General features: G+C 36.5%; 3 protein-coding genes across 4 annotated transcripts in view; 2 read left to right on the top strand and 1 right to left on the bottom strand.

Annotated features, from left to right (window-relative positions):
- The window catches only part of LOC134651312 (uncharacterized), a 371,060-nt gene that overhangs the window by 15,151 nt on the left and 332,926 nt on the right, over positions 1 to 22,983 (top strand). The gene's annotated exons all lie outside the window — the stretch shown is intronic.
- Positions 12,229 to 14,614, bottom strand: LOC134651349 (juvenile hormone esterase-like). The gene is made up of 3 exons (XM_063506428.1): positions 14,476 to 14,614; positions 12,661 to 13,976; positions 12,229 to 12,408 (listed from the first exon to the last, which is right to left on the bottom strand). Exons 1-3 carry the CDS (start codon positions 14,602 to 14,604, stop codon positions 12,237 to 12,239), a joined length of 1,617 nt encoding a protein of 538 aa, XP_063362498.1. The 5' UTR covers positions 14,605 to 14,614; the 3' UTR covers positions 12,229 to 12,236.
- On the top strand, positions 19,233 to 21,967 carry LOC134651344 (juvenile hormone esterase-like). Its single transcript, XM_063506419.1, has 3 exons — positions 19,233 to 19,464; positions 20,297 to 21,612; positions 21,745 to 21,967. Exons 1-3 carry the CDS (start codon positions 19,333 to 19,335, stop codon positions 21,965 to 21,967), a joined length of 1,671 nt encoding a protein of 556 aa, XP_063362489.1. The 5' UTR covers positions 19,233 to 19,332.

The following is a 22,983-nucleotide window of genomic DNA, read 5'->3' on the forward strand; positions in this document are numbered from 1 at the left end:
ACGCTAATTTCACCTTGGCGTATGGCGTTATAGTTTGGGGATAGCAACTGACCATAGATGGATTTTATGTCTTTGAAATAAGGTTCTTAATTGTTAGTTAATAGTGGTATGTTAGGTGTGGGTGTTGTGGTGGTTAGGTTATACAATATTTAGTGGTTTGCGTGCAGCATAGTGTCTGGACTGGTAAATATGGGTGTGGAAAGGCAAATACCTAAATTCCAGTAGGTGGTTAGGTTTTTTTATGGAATAAAAACAGTACATAGTCGGTTTTCTTTGTCATTCTCTGGTTGTAATGTCGTATGTATTATTATTATTTCTATACTTCTGTATTAATTAACATGCATGTGAGGTTTTTTATTGTAGTCATTGTATTATAAATAAAAATGTTGCGTTTATGATCTTTCAATTACTTAAAAGTTTCCGCATTAAATTATTGTTGCTAGGTGGCTAGATATTAGCTTTTAATGCAAGAAATAATATAATTTTTGCTTAGATATATTCCAAAAAGATATAGGTAATTACTACTACTCTTACCTAGATTATTCTTCTGGTTGGCTGCAGCTATGTGTTACATGAAATCAATGACGTTAATTGCTAATTAATATTTCTAATTAAAAAAAAATAACAATGTAGGTAGGATCTAATAACCTAACGAGCTCAAAACTTTTGTCCGCGATTATAATAACGAACGCCCAAAATCACCTAACTTCGAATTTCTTTGACCACAAAATTAAATCGCAAGTATAAAACTTTACAGAAAATTATGCAAAAGCAGAGATTTAATCTCTATTATTTCGCATTCAGGGAATCCCTCCCCAATCGCCGTAATCGGAATTTCGCCGACTTCACCGAAGTTGTAATCACTGTTCACGTTTGAATAATGTTAATCATTTTAATGATTGTGGCAACCCTGGCGACGATGATTCACGATGTGTAGGGCTGCGACAGCGACATCTTGATATATGGACTGAACATCCAGTCGTATAACAAAGGGTAGTTACAATTCGATATATACTTAATTCATGGTTTATGTTTTAATTTAAACACCTAAATTTTATTTTATTTCACAGTTAAACAACATTATGTAAGACGTATTTACTATTTAATTATCTACAGTTTTCGTTTTCATGCCGCCGGATTAACATAGGTTAGGCACCTACCTACAATACAAGCCTTTTTTTTAGCCCCGGTTGTGAATTTTGCCTCTGTTTTTGTCTGTCTTGTCTTGGTAATATAAAGGTACCATCGTCTTTGTAAATTGTGTAAATTGCGAACTGATCGCAAGCTGCTGAGAGGGTCCATAGCAGTTTACGAACAGCAACTTTGTTTGATTTAAAATCAACTAGAAATATTGCTATTCGCTAGGTGCACGACTGGTGTTGCCCTCATTTTGGCAGACTTTCTACGTTAAATCTTATGGAGTAAAATTAGTTCAAGCGGCTGCCGCTAGTACTAATGTCAGACATTCCATAAGATTACCTGTGTTTGTGACGATCAGCGCCACTTCCCCCTCCACCGACTGCGCACCTTGCCAATTTATATATTACAGAAATTTATAAACTTTGACACATTGCTCTATCTTACTTGCACAATGTTTATTATAAATTTGAATCTCCTAACAATTCATGAGCCGAAACGTGTGTCCATACTCGTAGGTCAATGGTTGTCGCGAACATTTTGAACTTCATTATGGCCCCCTACAGCGCGAATCACTCTAGAATAGATTCACCAATTATATTATCGATCTGTGAATAGTCGAGACATCTGAGAGCCATTTAATTTTGACACGGAGTTAAATATCATTGAAATTACATATTTCAAGATCTGAAATGACGAACATATCACTTATAAAGGGGCCCACTGATTACCAGTCCGCCGGACCATATCGGCCTGTCAGTTGTTTGGAACTGTCAACTTTTTGTTCTAACTGACGGGCCGATATCGTCCGGCGGACTGGTAATCAGTACGCCCCTTTAGGTACACTGATGTCTGGGTATACCCACGCAGCGGTGGTAGTCTGTTTGGAAAGAGAAGAGTCGTCGGTCGCATTTTTATCGCTTGTCACCATGCCTGTCACGTTCTAACAAGTATGTTAGTGCGAGAGTGACGGGCATAGTGACAGGCGATAAAAATGGAACCATGCTGCGGCCGCAGGTCCGTTCATTGTGTTTTTGTTAGAACAGTAAGTAACAAAAAGCGATGATGTTGTAAAAACTTTTCAATATTCAGGAAATATTTAAATACAAACTGACATAGGTATGTTAATGACCATTATTGAACATCTAGAAAACTTTACACTTCCATCGACATACGATATTTGAGATACTTATATGCACACTAGTAAAACGTTTAGATACATTAGAAATTTTCACTAGACTTATATCGACCGGGATATGAACCGTGATTACCTTTTGTGTTGTTTGTTCACGGGTAACTGAAGATAGCGGGTGGGTGTCAAATCAAAGTTGTGTAGACCGTGCTCGGTCTAAAGTGTCATTCAATAGAACTTGCTAACTATGTAAACAAAAGTTTGTAAGTAAATTGACATTCAGTGTCAATTTTAGTATGGCGGTTTGTTTACATAGTTAGCAAGTTCTATTGAATGACACTTTACCCTCATTCGTGCGGGTCGGCAATATCGGGAGCTCGAAAACAACACAAAAGGTAATCACGGTTCGTATCCCGGTCGATATAAGTCTAGTGAAACTAACTGTGAATCATTCAAAACTGTTATTAGAAATTTTATTTATTTTTTCAAAAAAATGTGTAAGATTTAATGATAATGATGGCAAACCTATTAATATCTATTCTTCTCCCAAACCCCAAACTATGAAGAATCCCAAGACGAAGTTATTGATCGCCTTTCGCTTCGTCTAGTCTGCGGTCTGAAAGAGCTAAATCTTTATTTATCAACATATAAGAACCAATAACAAATAATTCATATACCTTCAGCTGGCATGAACTTTCAAAGAATAGCAAACTACCACTTTATATCTTTCTGTGCATACGACAAAGTATTATCCTTGAAACTTTACGGTCTAAATTCTTTATACCCAAACGTAACGGACTTGTAGAGCGTTTCCACAGGTATTATTTACGATCCAAACTCAACGCTCTGCTGGCTTCATTCGGAAATTTTCAAGATTGAGGTACAAATTGTCATAAAACCCGTGGGTCCGAGGGTGCTTTTATGTGACATGGCACTCACATTCATCTTTATTGCCACATATATGGCGGTAAAAATAAATGTGAATCTTTATCGCTTCTGCATTAATGAATCTTTCCCCCATAATTTCCATATTTTTGCGAAACTAGATAATAGGGCGCGAAAAAATTGGAGCGCCTGCAAGAATGTTAATAGCATTATAAGCATGAAGGAGCTTTATTGCTATTTATTATTGTCAGGCGCTTTTATTGGACAGACCCAGTGCTATCCAATATGAGTTTAAGGGCCTACTGCAGCCGCGTCTGGCGCTTCGTAAACCACGCCCGCTAGTTCTTCCCTCCCCGCTAACACGCACACATGGAAACGCTTCGCGCCGCACGTGAAGTTTGTGTGACCTTTTAGCACCATCTAACGTTACAGAAGTTAACTACCATTATACGCGGTCGCTGCGGTCGGCCAGAAACTTAAATTCGGAAAAAATTGAAACAGATGGCGTTGTTACTTGTTCATAATAGCAAACAATAAAATAATTAATTAATAAACCTGAATATTTATTGTTGTTTTGGAAGATGTTAACAGCATAGAAGCAGCAGCGTATATAGCATATAAGTTAAGAGTATTGATAATAAGAAAATAGCACAAGAACAGAAAAGAGATTATTTTTGATAAAATATGATGAAAAGAGATTTACTTGATTACGCTCACCTGACTTTGCGGTCACTAAATGCAAATTTCAACCTTATTGTTATGGAGTTACGATACCCCTGGGGTTGCAGGCGTCCATAGTCGTTATTATTATAAATGCTTTGGTTGAAATGCTTTTTAACCCTCGAATTTTTCATAGGTACAGTCACCTGCAATAATATGTTACTCTTCGACGGCCGAAAAATATGTGACACGCTCTTATGGCTCTACAAATAAGATCTAACATGATCTACCGCAAAACGGCCTTCGGTGTGTAACATATTATTGCAGCTGACTGTACTCGTATTCATTGTTGTATAGGTATTAATATCTTTTATCCGATCGATTTGCATTTATTTGAAATAAATCACAGTGCTTAGTAATTATATGTTTTATTGAATAAGAGATTATTTAGGTATGTAAGGAATACAGGGTGCCTTTTTGAAACACTCATTTTTAGGGTTCCGTAGCCAAATGGCAAAAAACGGAACCCTTATAGATTCGTCATGTCTGTCTGTCTGTCTGTCCGTCTGTCCGTCCGTATGTCACAGCCACTTTTTCCGAAACTATAAGAACTATACTGTTGAAACTTGGTAAGTAGATGTATTCTGTGAACCGCATTAAGATTTTCACACAAAAATAGAAAAAAAAAATTTTTTTTGGGGGTTCCCCATACTTAGAACTGAAACTCAAAAATTTTTTTTTTCATTAAACCCATACGTGTGGGGTATCTATGGATAGGTCTTCAAAAATGATATTGAGGTTTCTAGCATCATTTTTTTCTAAACTGAATAGTTTGCGCGAGAGACACTTCCAAAGTGGTAAAATGTGTGTGTCCCCCCCCCCCTGTAACTTCTAAAATAATAGAATGATAAAACAAAAAAAAATATATGATGTACATTACCATGCAAACTTCCACCGAAAATTGGTTTGAACAAGATCTAGTAAGTAGTTTTTTTTTAATACGTCATAAATCCCCTAAATACGGAACCCTTCATGGGCGAGTCCGACTCGCACTTGGCCGCTTTTTCTGGATAATTTTGAATTTCAATTGTCAGGGGTGCCTACATTATTTTTTAATACATTTTACAACGACAACAAACAAAAGTTCAAATTCGCCGTATTTTTATTACCCGGGTCGATCGCAACAAAATAGAAAATCATGTTTCTCAAATCTAAGCGTTATTGTAATTTATCTCAAATAACCAAAAAGTCAATCTGACTAGAACTTAAAAACAAACTGAATTATTTTAATATGTCGATTTTTCTTGGTGACCCAGGAGAATTTTTTTTTGTATCCCATACAAAAAGAGCGTATTCCAATCGCGTATCGGTTTTGGTTTTTACTTATAAGTGTGAAAAATATATTCTACCATATACGAAGGATGTGTGTTTTTTCATGTTTTATATGTCTTTTTGTACAATAAAATGTTTTACTGCTACTAATATATCATATTAACGATTAACTAAAAAGGTATTTACATCTAATTTAACTGGTAAAGTATTAAAGTCCGCTAAAATTAATATATACCTATTCAAAAAAATATTTGTTAATATGTCCCAAAATCATTGCTCATTTTATAAGTCTCCTGACTTACCAAACATATCGCAACGAAGGCAAGGGTACAACGCGGCATCGTGAACCTAATAACGTAACGTTTCAGTTACTTTTTTAGTCGCCGACCATTTTATCCGGGGTACGAAAAGAGGTATTAGATCTATCCTGGGTCTAATATGTTATAAAAACATAGTTTTTTGAAAAATGTTCGTAGGTAGTACACAAAATTTACATTTTCTTTTAAATGTGATTTGGGTCATCGTTCTCCCTGGTGACTTTTCTGGTGATCCAAGAGACATCAATTTTATTATGACTCAGGAGACTTTTTTTCTATGCACTTTGATTTTTTTGATGCGCTAATTTTGTAATCTTAAATAACTTTAAACTGCTGATATACTTATATCACTTTGCTGATGAGTGGAAGTGGAATTGAAACTTAATTTATTGTTCTCTCCCTTGACATTTTGGCATACATTTGACATGCTGCAGTGCACTCCTAACGTTAATAAAGACATAATTTTTAGAAAAAGCTTTAGGAAAACTCACTCTTGAGCTTAAAACGATTAAGTCCTTATCATATTATGTTAGATTATTAGTACAGACCCCAAATCAGTGAAAATGTCTCTTAGCCAACTAAATTTGTCTCTGGGAAAAGTACGATATCCCTAAAAATTGTACGTACATTTCGCATTTTTCTGAAGGAACGGAATTCATAAATTGGGTTATTATTATTTTTTCAGATTATTTGATTGCATTGACATATCACCAAGATAGATAGAACATTTAAGTTACCAGAAGAAAAGCATTTGTGTTCTTTTATACAGTGTGGAAAAAGTAGGTTCGATTCCTGGGCGCGACTAAGCGAATTTAAAAAAAACAACGTGTTGCATTCCGGGAGTGCCGACAGAAGTGAAAACTCAATGACTAGTCCAAAATGTCTGCAGCACTATGTATAATTGACCCATCCTCCTTTCTATTGAAAACTTTTGGTTCCGAAATTGCTGGTCAGTGAGCTTGTTTAAAATTCGAAATTCAAATTTATAGCGTTAATGTTTAAAATTCGAATAGAAATTGTAAAGTTACCTTGCAGACCTCGCATCTAAATATATTTGGTCATGATATTTTGAGTTTTATTCACCAGTACTAGAGTTCACTTTTATTAGCGATTTCATCAAGATGTAGCTTTATTAAATTATATTTGAGTGATATAAAGTTATAATACTGTGAGATCCTCGTATTTCAGCCCGTACAAGATTATAACCTTTTTCATGTAATGTCATTGAGTTTTTCTTTATTGATTTAAATGCCATCTAAATGATTGGCCATCTAAACCTTACGGTCACATGATCGCCTTACGCTGTCTCGAGTTTATCATTTTTCCCCCACCTCAAAAAGTGCCTAGCGCCGCTAAAGAAGTTTTCACTTCAAAAATCTTTGAATGCAGTTGTTTCTTTAAAAAACAATAATGTTTCATTTAAGTAAAATGAGCAAACGTAAGGTTTTAAGGCACTTTCCCTCCAGGGCCCATAATTTTTTTCCACCCGGTAGTAGACAACTATTTTTTTCGACTAAATGAAGTTTTATTAGATAAATCGTTGATCACATGGTTCGTTTCACACATCACATCAAATCGTTTGTCATCAGCATCACAATCAAAATTTGTCAAAAGTAATGAAATTTATGCCAAAAAAACATAAATAAAACATATAAATTCAACACATTTTTTTAATAAAAATCTTTCTCGATGATATAAAAAAGAACATCGACAAATTATGTTCAAAGAATTAATATCAAAACAGATGTCATAATTAGGATTGGCTACTTTAAGAAAGGGACAGAGAGATTTAATCCTCTCGCTTTGCACGTTTTTCTCATTCCTCCTTGTCAAGCCAAAATAAACTATAAAATGATAGTAACACAGTACATTGTAATATTCACTTTTTCCACGGTATCATGTCATTGTAAATTACTTATGTAAAATTGTAGTGGCGTGCGACTTTCAAACCGGAGGTCACGGGTTCGAACCCCGGCCCGTGCAAGTGAGTTTTTGTAAGTAGAGACCTTTTTTTAGTGGTACTTAAATATAATAACTTTTCGTATTATTGAAATAAAATATTTTATTCAAACAAACTTAATAATATAATAATTAAAACGAATAATATCAATTAGTTTTTAATATTTATTCAATTATTTTAAATGATTTGAGCATGAAACATACTAGATTTATTTTTATCATTACAATAGAAAAAAAGCAAAAAATATATTCTTATAGATATTTTATTTTCAAACAAAAATAAAGCAAAAAGTTACGGTTAGATTCTGATGGCTAAACACCAAACAGCTACCGATACATTTCAATATCTGTCGAAATTTCCTAACCCGTTGTAACTGACAAAGAGTATAGATTTCGACGTAGCATGACGTAGCCTAGCAAACACGCACACATGCGTAACGTATAGGCCTGTAAGAAGGCACCATCATAGGTTTACCTCCGATTTCGTTACTACTCAATGGAGTTACGACTCAACGTTTATTGGATATTAAAATTTTACGTAATTCGGAGCGCTGCGCGAAGTGACATAGGTCTTACCTCTTTGAGGCACGACGGCCATCTAACATTACTGGCATAAAGGATGCATTTATGACTTTGACGCATGACAGAAAGAGAAACCGAACTGCGTAAAATGGGCGTTTGCTGTTGAATTCGTAAAATCAAAAATCGATAATAAATCCATCGGTAAAGGATAATAAGTTAATATTTAGTTCTTTGAAAGTTAAGACGAGATGAAAACCTTTGCTGTAAGGTGGGTTGTGCTGGATATGGATGTGTTTTCTAGTTGCACGAAGCTAAAACCGAAAAATGAACACGTAAGTTTGGATTTATTTTCTATCGAGAAAATTTTAAGCATTCGTGTTTCGACTACTACGAAATCACTTATCATATAGTCAAGAAACATATATCCGAAAATCACTACTGTTTGTTTCCGGGGCTAGCCACTGCCACGTTTCTAAGATCCTGTTATTTTTCGATGCACGGCCTTAAATTGCTGCTAGAGCATGTCTGATGCAAATAAATGTCGGCTAAAGCTGAGAGGTCTTTTCCGTATACAAAAAATACTATTTCTCTGTGTATAACAGTTACGTTCTGTGTGTTACTTATGTTGGAAAATTTTCAATACAGTTTCTTCTTCATCTTCCTGCCCTTATCCCACGTCATGTGGGGTCGGCACAAGATGTTTTTCTCTTCCATTCTCCTCTATCTTTCGTCACCTTAGCACTCACTCCTTTCTTTCTCATATCCTCTTTCATCATCCATCGTTTTTTGGGTCTACCATCCGCTCTCCGTCCATCAACATTCATCCCTAACATTCTTTTGCCTATATGGCATTCATCCCTCCTCATTACATGCCCATACCACGCTAACATACTACTCATTTTCTCCGTTACCGATGCTAATTTCAAACTTCCCCTTATATACTTATTATTTTCAATGCAGTTTCTTGGTAAATATCGTTTTGTTTCTGTTTCGTGGAACACTTGAATCTCAGCTCACTCTGCCGTCGGCTTAGATTTATTTCCTAACATGTGGTTTCAGGAATCGATTTCAACGTTAGTAGCTGTAAAGCTTCTTAGGCTATAAAGCTAAAATGCCGGTTTGATTAGGATCAGTTTGGTGTACATTTTACAGCTTTAATTTAAGGTTCAGAGATAAGAAAAATACTTCTAGAAAACTAGCGAAGTATACTGTTAAAATAACGACTGTACGAATTTACATTCTATTATAAACTTTTACACGGTATTCTTCAAAGTTTTATTATCCGCGATGATGTAAAATTTTCTGTGAGAAGAATAACAGTCTAATCTGATTCTACATTAATATTTTACGAAAAGCTGAGATTTTGTATTCAATAAAAGTTTGAAAATTTACGGCTCACATAAATAGGACCTTGTTATATCTTTGATCAGAAAACGTTTTTTTTTTCTGCGAACAGTAGGTATTACTTAGGTAGAGAAGGTAGGTAAGTATATTGTGGTACATATTTCGTTTTTTTCCCTAAAGAACTGGAAAGTGGAAAGTACTTACCTATTTAATAATTGAAATGTCGAAATGCTAAAGCATCCGCTCTAATATGTGCACCAACACTTTAACCGTTTTATCCAATAATTTGGTTCTCTCTTTCGGTTCGATTTGGTCCAGTCAGCAGGCCAAACGGCCTTATAAAACTGAAATAAACCCAAGCTAGACGGTAAAAGTCGTAATGAGTATGGCTCGTACAGTCTTATTGCTATGTTCTCGTGGACAACTAAGTCCCCTGGGATGCCGGATGTCACGAGTTAATCGTGCGTGTCCCCTGTCTGACGATTAAGACAGGGGACAGGTAAAATACTTGGTTGGTTAGGATGGAAGCGATGGGGGATTTCTTTGTAAACAAGATAGGTTGTATTATTATGAAGACAATCGGCTAATATTAATTAAGATTAATTATTTAATTGGATTTAATTTTTGTACAGGAGGCCAAACGAAACTTAAATAATGTATGGAAGTGATCGTTGAGTTTTTTCGTTGCTTATGGTTATCCCGATGCCTGTTTAACTTTCGATTGGTGTTTGCCGATAAATTGTCATCTTGGCTACGGTTCAGGGGCCTGGGGCTTACCGTCAAAATTATAATTGAGAACTTTACGCCCAACGCAATTTAATTTAACAAATATTACGGACGTGTAAACACCGCCGCCATTTTTACCCATTTTAAGACGCTGGCTTTCTGGTAATTTCGCTTGCATAAATCTCATTCGTTCCTTGCAGTTATACATCCCTTTAAAAATATCACACCCTTGGGTCCGACGTATGTAAGTCTCGATTAAGACTTATCTTTGGGGCGACAGGTAGTAGGGGGCTAAATGGTTCATCCCAATTTACGTATAGCCGGGTAATAGCGTGGGTTCTCCCGGTGGGATATTACTGATCCGTATTTATGTTTCGTTGGTTTAACTTTAAAACTAAATAACATTTCAGTAGAAAATCTTAACTTGAGTTCATTTCAACTTGTTGGAGACCCCGAGTCTTTTGTAGATTTGGATCCTTTTCAGAGAACGTATTTTTTTAGTTAGATACACATCATACCCTAATCTAACCTCCTACCTAATTGACTGGGTCTTTATTTGGTTCGGAGGCTCGAGTACTTTTAAGTTGAGCTTAAAAACGGCTCAACAAACGACTCGATTCGGTACTTAAGGCTCCGATGTTTTTAAAGCTCGTTGCACAATGTACGGGTTTATTTTTTTAAGCTTATCGCTAGGTCTACAGCTCACAGGGCATAACTATGAATGTATATTCAGAGACATATGGATAGATAGATAGATAAAGCATTTATTGCCACACCAAGGTTTTAAATTACAATTATTTTTACACATTTAAGCTACACTTAACTTAGACAGTAGGTACCTATATGTATTAATAAGCTCAAATTACAATCTACGTGACAATTGGGCAATCTCATCAGCTAATGTGCTGGAAGGCGCCTTTTACTGCGTGGTTTCAGCGCTGGTTTTCAGCCTTCCCGAAATTGAGGCGGTGCGATGACACAAGCGGCGACTGCTAACGACTAACTGTATTAATTACTACCCATATTTTACATATATATAAAATATGGGTAGTAATTAATACAGTCGGTCGGTAAGGCATTGCAAATGTCATTCGATATCTATCGACGTACTTGTATAGAAGAGATAAACGATGCCGTTTGTGTTGTTAGCTCTACACACTGTGTTACGCCATCATGGCGTATAACTAACGCCATCCCGGCATACAACTTACACCGTACCTGGAAACTTGGGTGTAAGTATATAAACACGCCCGTTCAAAGCCTTTGAACCGTTTGAGGAACATCGACCGGCCGAGGTTAACTTTTAATTGTATTTTATGTTTCGTAATAACAGTTTCATCATCAGTAAGTACGTATACGTAGCCATCAGATATATCGGAGCGGCCAAGGTGCTCACAATTCTCACAAATATCTGAACATCTGCGAGTACATTTTACTAATATAAAAAATCAAGTAAATTCAATTGTCTATTTAAAATTTTGGTAGTCCAAAATAGATGGTACCCGCTTAAATACTCACACCTATATTATACTTACTTTGTCCGTTACTCGCGTCGAGTGATACCTATAAATATAACAGTTGATTGTTACGAGTAGTATTAGATAGTAAGTTAAATATTGTTGTGCCCTAACAGGGTGCCATGAATTGACTAACTTAACTGTACCTAACATCTTATCAAGTAATCGCGTTCAGTGCCCTGTTTATCGAAAGCTTGTAACTTGTAATACAAGTGGTAGTCCCTTTCTAACAAAAGTGACATCCACTTGTTTTACAAGTTACAAGCTTTTGATAAACAGGGCACAGGACTATACAATAAATAAATAAATGAAATAAAACATTATTGAAAATATTTTGTTACAATATCAACCACAGCCCCGCCCCAACTTTGTTTTTATTCAAATTTTCAATTATTATAAGAGTTAGGAGCATTTAAAAATATATATGAAATCTGTTTTTCGCTCCTAATTTTTACAATCATCAAAAAATCTAAAAAAATCAAACGTCAAGTTATGTAAAAATATTTTCCATATTGTCAATATCCAGAGAGGAAAATGGGGACTGCGTTTGTATGGTGAAACGGCCGTCCTCTTTCCTTTTAACCTTTCCCATTTAGAAATATGGTTCAACTCTTCCGATGGTCAAAGCCTCACGGTTTTTCCCTATAAGTATTATTAGATTATTAAAAAAAAAACAGAACCGTCGGTGATCCATGCAGTTAAATTTTACGCAAGTTGATTTGGCAGATGCTTCGAGAAGATATCCTCATAAAGCTCCACCTCATCCTTCATCACGGCTGATGAGGTCGTCAGTTCCTCATCTATCTCCAGGAACTTTTCTCCGTCTGTGGTGTACTCTGGCCAGCGTATGCCCAGGCTGTCGTCAGGTGTTGGGTCCCTAAAAGATAAGTAAGGACTTAATTTTAGCAAACCACCTTTCAGCAATAGTGATCATCGGGTTTAAAAAATATCAAGCGCCAGATACGTTACATATAAATATCGTAGGTATCTGATATTCTGAAGCCAAGACAATAAGCTCATGACATGGGGAATAATATGATTTACTTCAATAATTCAGTGGTAAAATATATTGACACTATTGATAATATTATAGTGAATGTTTTTCGACATATTACTTGCAGCAACTTACCCGCATTTTGCAAAGTTGGTCCAGAGTTTGGTGACATTATCTATCATCTTAAAGGTGTTGGAATCGGGATCGACAGATAAGTTGAACCCTTTAAGAGGGAAGAAGTAAGCCAGGTCATCGGCGTGACACGTTTTAGGGTCAGTCCCATATATTTCAGCCAGACCGAATGCATAAGTCATCAGATTCCTCTCAGATTTGCAGCAGAATTTATATAAATAGAACTTATTTGGACTTGTATTTGCACAGATCTTTTGCCACTGGATGACACAATGCATAAAGTCTTCGAAAGAACAAAATCGCATTAATACATCAGGTTCAGTGTTCCCGTTCTGGTAGAATGCTTTTATCTGCATGGCTGCCTCCATCTGAGCCGCCAAGCCACAGTTAAACCTCATTGTCATCGGCACGAAGAATTCAAGAAATTGAGCACATTCCTTCACAATATCGTATCCTCCTCTAGCCTTCATGCTAAATACACCTTCGTGCTCTAGAAAACCAGATATAACCTCTACACCTTCATGTATGCCGTTTTTGAGAGCCTCCAAAGGATCTCCTTCGAAAAACCGCTCGTTGTCACCGAACTGTTTCTCGGAAACTACAGCAAACAATGATATTCCCAAAGAAAGGCCCTTGAGTTTCTCATAAAAGTATATGGGAGTTGAGCAATGGGCTAGCGAAGTAACGGGTTGTTCTTTGAAAAAGGAGGCGAGTTCTTCAGGGTCTGAAGAGTCGCAACCTAACTGTTGCGCCAGGGCAGTAGCTCTCAGCACAGGCTGAGATGTAAATGACCAGTAAGAATTCATATGGCCACTCATGGCAATCGCCCGCTTGAATAAACCCTTCGACATCGGCGAAACGAGATGAAAACTGACGCTGGCAGCACCACAGCTCTCACCGAAAATTGTTACATTCTCCGGATCTCCGCCAAATTGATTGATGTTTTTCTGGACCCAACGCAGTGCAGCTACTTGGTCCTTCATCCCAGCATTTCCAGGCACTTCTTCGGTGTCCAGGCATAGAAATCCAAGCACTTCAAGTCTGTAGTTGAACGTGACAAGTACAACGTCGTGTCTAACCAAAAACTCTGGGCCATAGAAATCATCATTTCCGCTACCGATTGCAAAGCCTCCTCCGTGGATCCACACCATAACAGGCAACGCATCAGCTGGCTTCAAGTCAGGGGTATATACGTTGAGGTAAAGGCAGTCTTCGCTGCCTTTAGGAGTTGGATCCAAGATAGGATCCACTTGAAAACAGACTGGACCAAACTCTGTGGCGCTGCGGACCCCTTCCCATGGTTCAGGTGGTTGTGGCGCCTGTAGATATGAATGGTTATAAGGGCCATTTTATTTGAAGTTATTTATTACACTTTTTTCTAATTTGGGAGATCTTATTTTATTTATACTCAGAGTCACGATCCTACCAACCTAATAGGAGAAAAAAAGTGTCGCAAGATGTCCATACATTATTCGTTCCTTCCATTCCGTTGCCATTTTCTACGTACATATGTGTGTTGGCGTATTATTAATTTTATAGGAACCAAGTTTACCTACCAAGATGATTATTTTTTTATTGTGGTTGATAAAAAATTGCAAGAACCTTAATTCAGTTAAGCATTTGCTTAAATAAAAGCAATTTTTACTCTAGCGCTTGTCTGTGCGAAAATGGGTTAAACAAATTAAAGGAATCACCCACCAAAAGTTTAAATCAAAATTTGTTTTCCATTCACTGATAATTAGACGTAAAAATAATCTGTAGCCTCCTTTAAAACAAACTATTTTAGGCAGTGACATCGTTAACTATTTTAAAACTCACTCTGAACCTGAGATCTCCAACAGGGGGCGCGGCATACGGTATCCCTTTGAAGCTATGGAACTGCCCGCCCAAAAAGTTCTCCACTAGTTCCCCCTCTAACACCCCTTCACTGATCTCCACTTTACTCATCCTTGATAAATTATTATTATTTTACAACAATACATTTCAATGTTTTAACTGTTGTCCGTGAGGACAAAATATAAAGAATTGTTCGAAACTGAACTTCTAACCATAAATATAATGCAATGCTTTAAGTGTTGTACGTTAGGACAAAATATATAGTGGGTTAGAAGTGTCTCATATCACGGTCGGTCGGAAGTAAAATGGTACGTGTGTCACTAAAACCAAATCAATAGTCATCATTCGTTACATAGTAAATGAACTAGGGGCACAAGCTATCGATAAGTTATATTGATATTCATATTACTAAAGACTTTATTGTGACATAAAAATACAAACTAAACTAAGTACATGCATTATAAAACTAAAAATAATCTTAGAAATAAACTTATAAATAAACTTATAAATAAAAAATGCTCCCCAGCTCGGTGTCCTGAGTTATGGTGCCCAGAAGACTGGCAGCGTTACCTCTTTGAATGGCCAGACTTAGTCTCTGGCCGAAGTAGCTGCCAGCCCTCTGGTCACCAGACGCATCTACGAGACGCTCGGAATATTTATATTAATGATGTACATATACGAGTACATTACACGTCAAAATACAATTGGTGAAATGACAGTTTAAATCTTAATTAATAGCAACATCGAAATAATAATAGTGAAATATTCACAATTGTGTTCAAAAAATTACAAATTAAATGCCATCATATTTTCATTATGTTCTAGATTTCCAATATTTCTTGTATTTTATAAAAAGCGTTGTCAATTTTCAATTTATTATAAAACAAGCGACCCGCCCTGGCTTCGCACGGGTTAACAAATTATACATAAACCTTCCTCTTGGATCACTCTATCTATTAAAAAAAAAACGCATCAAAATCCGTTGCGTAGTTTTAAAGATCTAAGCATATACCTACATACAGACAGACAGACAGGGAAGCGACTTTGATTCGATACTTTAGATGTATCGAAAACAAGAAAATTTGCGATTTACCGGTGAAATATTGCATAATTATGTATATACATATACTATACAATATTTTTTAAATAAAATGTAAGTAATCGAATGGTACCATTATTTTTTCCATTAGGAAGTAAAACAATTTTTTTTAAATGTTTAATTTCTTGTATTTTTTTATTCTTGCCATATTTTTGTTAAATTTCCAATGTATTGTGATAAATTGCTCATTTTCTATCTATTTAACTAGATTTAGTTATAAAATTCAATCAACAACCCTATTGGGTGTAGAGTTGTATACTTGTAGAGTCTACATCCACTTAAAAGGGTGGTGCGGCACAGAACCGTATTTAAGGCTCAAGGCCGGTGTGGAAACACTTCTTAATTAAGTTATTAGTATAATAGAGATAGTAATCACAGGCTGATTAGACGCCATATGACTATTCGCACGATTCCCGAAGAAATATAGAGGATTCCATTGAAAATTATCGTTGACTTATTAAAAATAATAATTAGATTTAATACCATTGATCCTGAGGAAACAGGAAATATCGAAAATTGTGCTATAATTCAGATCGGTATAAAAATATACTACTAATCTGAATATAAGTAGGAGCAAAGTTAGTTATCCATGAATTCCAGAGGGGTACCACAGGGTTCCATTTTAGGCCCTATACTTTTCCTCCTATTTGTTAATGACCTAGTCAACTATGTGTCTAGTGTGGTACCGAGCTGCTCCCTGATTATGTTTGCAGACGACACAAACGCAGTCATATCTGCGAATAGCATGGCGGAGCTCAACAGTATCACCACTAGTGCTATTTCAGCCTTTACTCATTGGTTCTCGTGTAATAACTTACGCCTGAATTCAGACAAGACCCAAGCTTTGCTATTCAAACTAAACGCCAAAAAAACGGACAAACTTGATGTTACTATGGACCAAGCTTGTTTGAATACTGCCGATCACGTTAAATTTCTGGGAGTTTGCATTGACTCTAATCTAAATTGGAAGCGGGAGTTAGAGGCTATAGTAAATTCGATCCATTCAGCTTGTTATGCCCTTAAAAGCCTCAGAGATGTTTTAGATCTAGATCAACTAAAAATTGTTTATTATGCGCTAGTAGAGTCAAGACTGCGGTATAGCATAAGGTTTTGGGGAAATAGTTTTCTATATAATATAAACGGAGCCATGATTGCCCAGAAAAGAGCAATTCGAGCAATGGTTCACATTCCTCCTTTGGGCTCATGTAGAGAGTATTTTGAAAAATTGGGTATTCTCACGGGTCCCAGCTTGTACGTCCTTATTCTTCTTACCCAATTTGTTAAAAATATAGATAAAGTTTGTACAGTTGAAGAACAGGAGTCTCGCCTAGCCACAAGGACGAAAAACATAAAGGGTAGCTTCCTTCCAAAACTTCAGGTAGCTAAACATTGCGCAAGATATCAGGCAGTCACTCTATTTAATAAGCTCCCTACTGACCTTAAAGTAATTATGGATTGGTTTTTATTTAAGCGTAAGTTAAAGTCGTTCTTATTGACTAGATGCTCCTATAGTATTGAGGAAATATTTGATAGGTCGCTAATTTAAGTTATTTATAATTGTTATTTAGTATTAGTTAAATGGTTTATTATTACTGTTATTTATAAATTGTATTTAATGTGATTTCTGACACAATGATTGTATTGTTTAAGAATAATAAATAAAGAATAAAGAATTCAGATGACGTAGATAGGTACATTTAGAAAAACTGTATGCTTAGCACAATTGCGTACACTTTTATGCTAACAATAGTTTTTCAGGAAGATTTTTTATCACGTGAACCGATTTCAACAATTATTTTGTCTGTTGTTGTCACTAAGTTTTGCCTACGACGAGTCTTGTTATAACGGGTTGGCCTGTAATACGAGAAAAAAATTAAACTGTAGGCTGTACTCATACTGACCAACATTTATTCAGCGACTTTTAAAAATAAAGACTTCGTATTTTTCATACAAAATAAATATTATCCTCAATGTACGCCATTATCATTGTTATTGACGTTGCTTGTCACGCCTTAAACATAACTAGACCCCGTTATCTTGTCGCACTGACATTGCTTTTCGGTAGAGCGTGAATGATTTTTTTTATCGACCATCTCGATATCGATGTTTATATAATGCAATAGAATTTTCGCCTTTTAAGTCTATGCTCAATCTCAATGAAAACTTCTTGATTAAAAATAAATTGATAACCTCATTGGTCTTACGTGAAGCGATAAACTTAGATAAATGATTCACCTACTTGCAACTGCATGTCACATTGACAGACGCAATCCCTTGCAAACCGAATGTAAACCGGCGGTTTGAAATTATCAGTGACATATAACTTTAAGTTCTACAGTTCTACACTATCGACATTTAGATAGTCGATAAAAAAGCATTCACGCTCTACGGAAAAGCAATGTCAGTGCGACAAGATAATGGGGTCTAAACATAACAAAATTCGCAAAATATTGCGTTTTAGAAAAAACTTTAAATCAAAACACGAGTTATTTTTAAAAGTCACTGAACAAATGTTGGTCAGTATGAGGAGTATAGACAGTATAGTCTACAGTTAAATTTTTGCTCATATTACGGGCCACACCTGGTATAAGCATACTGGTTCTTTTGCTTATTCTGTATATGAAGTTTGTCCCTCCCATAATTTCTCACAGGGAATCCATACTAATATTATAAATGCGAAAGTGTGTCTGTCTGTCTGTCTGTCTATCTGTTACCCCTTCACGCTTAAACCGCTGAACCGATTTAGTTGTAATTTGGCATGGAGATAGTTTGAGTCCCAGGGAAGGACATAGGGATAGTTTTTATCCCAGAAATCACCGTTTAAGGGGGTGAAAAGTTGAAATCGATAAAAAGCAGATTGGGTAAAAATAAGCTACCCAAATTACTAACTCCACGCAGACGAAGTCGCGGGCAAAAGCTAGTTTTGTTCATAATTAGACGGACTCTGCCATACAAGACTTCCGTGGGAACCCTGCCATGTATGTAAGTATGAGGCACATGCGAGGTGTTACTATTCTCACAAAAGGCCTCGAGTCTCATTCTGAATTATTTAGGTAGTACTTTACTATAATTGGCCCAATCGATAGTGACGTTCTTTTTATCGTGTCGTATTTTGCCTAAGTTGTTTGAAACGTAGACATAAAGGATGACTCACGTTAGACCGGGCCGTGTCCAGGCCGGAGCTTCCGGAGCTTCGTTTTCTATGGAAAGCATCACGTGATCACCTGTCATCTGTCATAGAAAAGTAAGTGTCGGAAGCTCCGACCGGACACGGCTCAGTCGGCCCGGTCTAACGTGAGTCATCCTTAAATTGTCAGAATTAATATCAAAAAGCTACATTTCCAGTCGTTGAAACTTAGGGATTTTGATAAAATAGGCGCATGATCGAGTGACAGAATTTGTTTAATTTTAAACATATACCAATTATTTTTACTTATGTAGATAATCGTGTCAACGTCTCGTTATCTATGTGTGCATTAATAACTATTAATGACGCTAAAATTGAAACTAAAACCGTATATTTTACCGATAACGGTCATCGATAACTTATGTCTACTAGGTACTCCCTAGTTCATTTACTATGTAACGATGACTTAGGTACGGTTTTAGTGACGTTGATGCAAGGAACATATTCCGTCCAACCGTAGTATGAGATACTACTAACCCAAGTTAAAAAAAAATTGTCCTAACTTCATACACTTAAAGCATTGAGTTAATTTTGGTTGGGGAATAATTTATTAATGATGAGTAGAGTGGTAATTAGTGATGGGGTGTTAGAGGGAGAGCTAGTAAAGAACCTTTTCGGCGGGCAGTTCCACAGCTTTAAGGGAATACCGTACGCCGCGCCCCCTGTTGGAGATTTGAGGTTTAGAGTGAGTTTTTAAAATTGCTGAATTATGTTACGGTTTATAATAATTTGACAAAGGAAAAATATTTAGGATAAATATAATTTTCATGTCTTTCTACCCTATGTTTGATTAACCTTTTGCTGGAGTCCCATTTAATTAATTTTTAGCACATTTAGGCAGGCGAATACAGGGTGCTTCCTGTAACAGGAGCAATAAATTAAACTAAAGGCTGTACTTCTCAAACTGACCAACATTTGTTCAGCAACTTTTAAAAATTATGAATCCTTTCCTTTAGACTTCCTCTTTTTCATACAAAATAAATATCCTTCAATGTACGCTGACATCAGTGTGTTTGACGTTGCTTGTCACGCTTTAAACATAACAAAATTTGCAATACATTGCGTCTTAGAATAAACTTTAAAGTGTAATAAAAATCAAAACATGAGTTATTTTCAAAAGTTCCTGAACAAATGTTGGTCAGTTTGAGGAGTACTGCCCACAGTTTAATTTATTGCTCCTGTTACAGGAAGCACCCTGTATATTATATTTAAAATGGCTTGATCACGTTATAAAAAACTTGTTCTTTTATGGCCGGTGCTTATTAGAATTAGGATAATCCCCTCAATAAAAATATCATCATGGTTCACTCGGTTCATTTTGGTTTAACGATACGTGGATTCGTATTTCTACGTATCGTACACGTAGAAAATATAAGTAAAAGTTTCTAATGTAGGTACCTAATAAATATTACATGGATAATAATCCATTAACGAACTTTAATCCATAAATATTCCGTTAAGGCTAACAAGACCAAAACAATCGTTTTAAGTATGTATATAATCATTCATATCTACAGGCTCCACAACCACCTGAACCATGGGAAGGGATCCGCAGCGCCACAGAGTTCGGTCCAATCTGTTACCAAGTAAATCCTTTCATGGATCCAACTCCGAAAGGCAGCGAAGACTGCCTTTACCTCAACGTATATAGCCCTGACTTGGAGTCAGCTAAACCTTTGCCTGTTATGGTGTGGATCCACGGAGGAGGTTTCGTTTTCGGCAGCGGAAACGATGACACATATGGACCAGAATTTCTGGTTAGACATGATGTCGTACTTGTCACGTTCAATTACAGACTTGAAGTACTCGGCTTTCTGTGCCTGGACACCGAAGAAGTGCCTGGAAATGCTGGGATGAAGGACCAAGTTGCAGCTCTGCGTTGGGTCCAGAAGAATATCAGCCAATTTGGTGGAGATCCAGAGAATGTTACAATTTTTGGTGAAAGCATTGGTGGTGCGAGTGTCAGTTTCCATCTCGTCTCGCCGATGTCCAAGGGTTTATTCAAGCGGGCGATCGTCATGAGCGGTCATATGAATTGCTACTGGGCACTTATATCGCGGCCTGTGCTGCGAGCTACTGCCCTGGCGCAACAATTAGGCTACGGCTCTTCAGACCCTGAAGAACTCAGCTCGTTTTTCAAAGAACAGCCCGTTACTTCGTTAGTAAATTGCTTACCTCCCGTATACTTTTATGAGAAACTCGGGGGTCTTTCATTGTCAATACCTCTGTTTTCTGTCGTCTCCGAAAAACAATTCGGTGACAACGAGAGGTTTTTCGAAGGAGATCCGCTGGAGGCTCTGCAAACCGGCATACATGAAGGTGTAGAGGTTATATCTGGTTTTGTAGAGCACGAAGGTGTATTTAGCATGAAGGCTAGAGGAGGATACGACATTGTAAAAGAATCTTCAAAATTTCTTGAATTCTATGTGCCAATGGCAATAAGATTTAACTGCGGCTTGACAGCTCAGATGGAGGCAGCCATGCAGATAAAAGCATTTTACCAGAATGGAAGCACTGATCCTGATGTATTGATGCGCTTTTGTTCTTTTGAAGATTTCCAGTATGGTGTCATCCAGTGGCAAAGGATCTGTGCAAAGACAAATCCAAATAAGTTCTACTTGTACAAATTCTGCTGCAAGTCTGAGAGGAATCTGATGACATATGGACTAGGTCTGGCTGATATATTTGGGAATGAGCCGAAAGTGTGTCACGCTGATGATCTGGGGTACTTATTCCCCCTCAAAAGCTTCAATTTACCAGTCGATCCTGAATCTACAACCTTTAAAATGATAGATAATGTCACCAAACTCTGGACCAACTTTGCAAAATGTGGGTAAGTTCAGAATCAGATGGGTTAGTAAACATCTGATGACCTAATTGTAAGTATTCCTTTTTGAAACCAACCAATGACCACAATTTCTACAAAAGGTTGCTAAAACGAAGTTCTTATTTAATTATCTTTTAGGGACCCAACAGCTGATGACAGTCTGGGCGTACGCTGGCCAGAGTACACCACAGACGGAGAAGAGTTCCTGGAGATAGATGAAGAACTGACGCCCTCATCAGCCGTGATGAAGGATGAGGTGGAACTTTATGAGAATATCTTCTCCAAGTGTCTGCCGAATCAACTTGGGTCATACACATATTTTATGACTAACTCGATCGCGTCATTTGCAAACAAAAGCTAATTTTACGCTGCACGCTTACAAACGGGATATTTACTTTTTTTTGCACTTGAGACTCAAATGGCATATCTATGTAAATATATTTATGATATTGGTATATAATATCTATATATTTTTAGCAGTAGCTACAACAGCTAACAATGGGTTAAGAAATCACTACCTACTCACTGGACTTATATACTACTCACTACTACATATATGTATTTTTTAGATTTCCACTTTTACATAGATTATAGCAGAAAATCTACACATGTATTGTGACTGATACACTATATCCTACTATAATTAGGTTTTACCTACTGTAAAAAATATTTTATGAAATATAAATATGCTTTGAAAAATCATTCGCATTTTTTTCAACCATTGTACCTACACTTGTACATGTACAGTATTTATATTAGCATCAATAGTAACGGAAACGGATAAAACAACGTGCCGATGTATCTGCCACCCTGTAGGCCTAGCACATGATTGGCGCGACAGTATCTCGCGGCGAGATAGACTACCTGTCTTTTTCTAACTATGTTAATTAAAGAGGGACGGGTAGTCTATCTCGCCGCGAGATATCGTCGCGCCAATCATGTGCTAGCCCGGTTGCAATACTTTTCCAAATATAAATATATGTATGTCTACAGTTCGAGTTCAAAAGTACCTATTTGTTACAATCTATTTATTCTACTTACATAATTTTGAATTTGATTTTTTTTTTGTTTTACCTCGTTAGCGTAGAAAAATGGAGGTAGAGTTCGCACGTTTTATGTTACTAGACAAAATATAGTTTGTCAAAGGACTGTCTCATTTCAAACACAGACAGAGAGAATCATACTATCTTTGTCTTACTTTGTGTACTAGCAGTCTAGCACCCAAAAGAAAAGGATGAGTATAGTTTTCCTGGTTCTTACTGACTGACAAATTGGTTTGACCAACTATATAAATACTCAAAACCAAAAGGATCCGACTCGTATTGTTTTACAAACTTAAAATAACAATGTTGAAACCTGCGCACTTACTAACAAAGT

This window comes from Cydia amplana, chromosome 10, assembly GCF_948474715.1.
Source record: "Cydia amplana chromosome 10, ilCydAmpl1.1, whole genome shotgun sequence".
NCBI classification, from domain to species: Eukaryota; Metazoa; Arthropoda; class Insecta; order Lepidoptera; family Tortricidae; genus Cydia; species Cydia amplana.

What these genes read in the sequence shown, in the direction of transcription:
- LOC134651349 (XM_063506428.1), bottom strand. Translation starts at nt 14,604, where the DNA reads ATGAGTAAAGTGGAGATCAGTGAAGGGGTGTTAGAGGGGGAACTAGTG. An exon ending in TTGGAGATCTCAGGTTCAGA is followed by an intron (nt 13,977 to 14,475) that starts GTGAGTTTTAAA and finishes TCATATCTACAG; the next exon opens with GCGCCACAACCACCTGAACC. An exon ending in ACCAACTTTGCAAAATGCGG is followed by an intron (nt 12,409 to 12,660) that starts GTAAGTTGCTGC and finishes CTTATCTTTTAG; the next exon opens with GGACCCAACACCTGACGACA.
- LOC134651344 (XM_063506419.1), top strand. Translation starts at nt 19,333, where the DNA reads ATGATGAGTAGAGTGGTAATTAGTGATGGGGTGTTAGAGGGAGAGCTA. An exon ending in TTGGAGATTTGAGGTTTAGA is followed by an intron (nt 19,465 to 20,296) that starts GTGAGTTTTTAA and finishes TCATATCTACAG; the next exon opens with GCTCCACAACCACCTGAACC. An exon ending in ACCAACTTTGCAAAATGTGG is followed by an intron (nt 21,613 to 21,744) that starts GTAAGTTCAGAA and finishes ATTATCTTTTAG; the next exon opens with GGACCCAACAGCTGATGACA.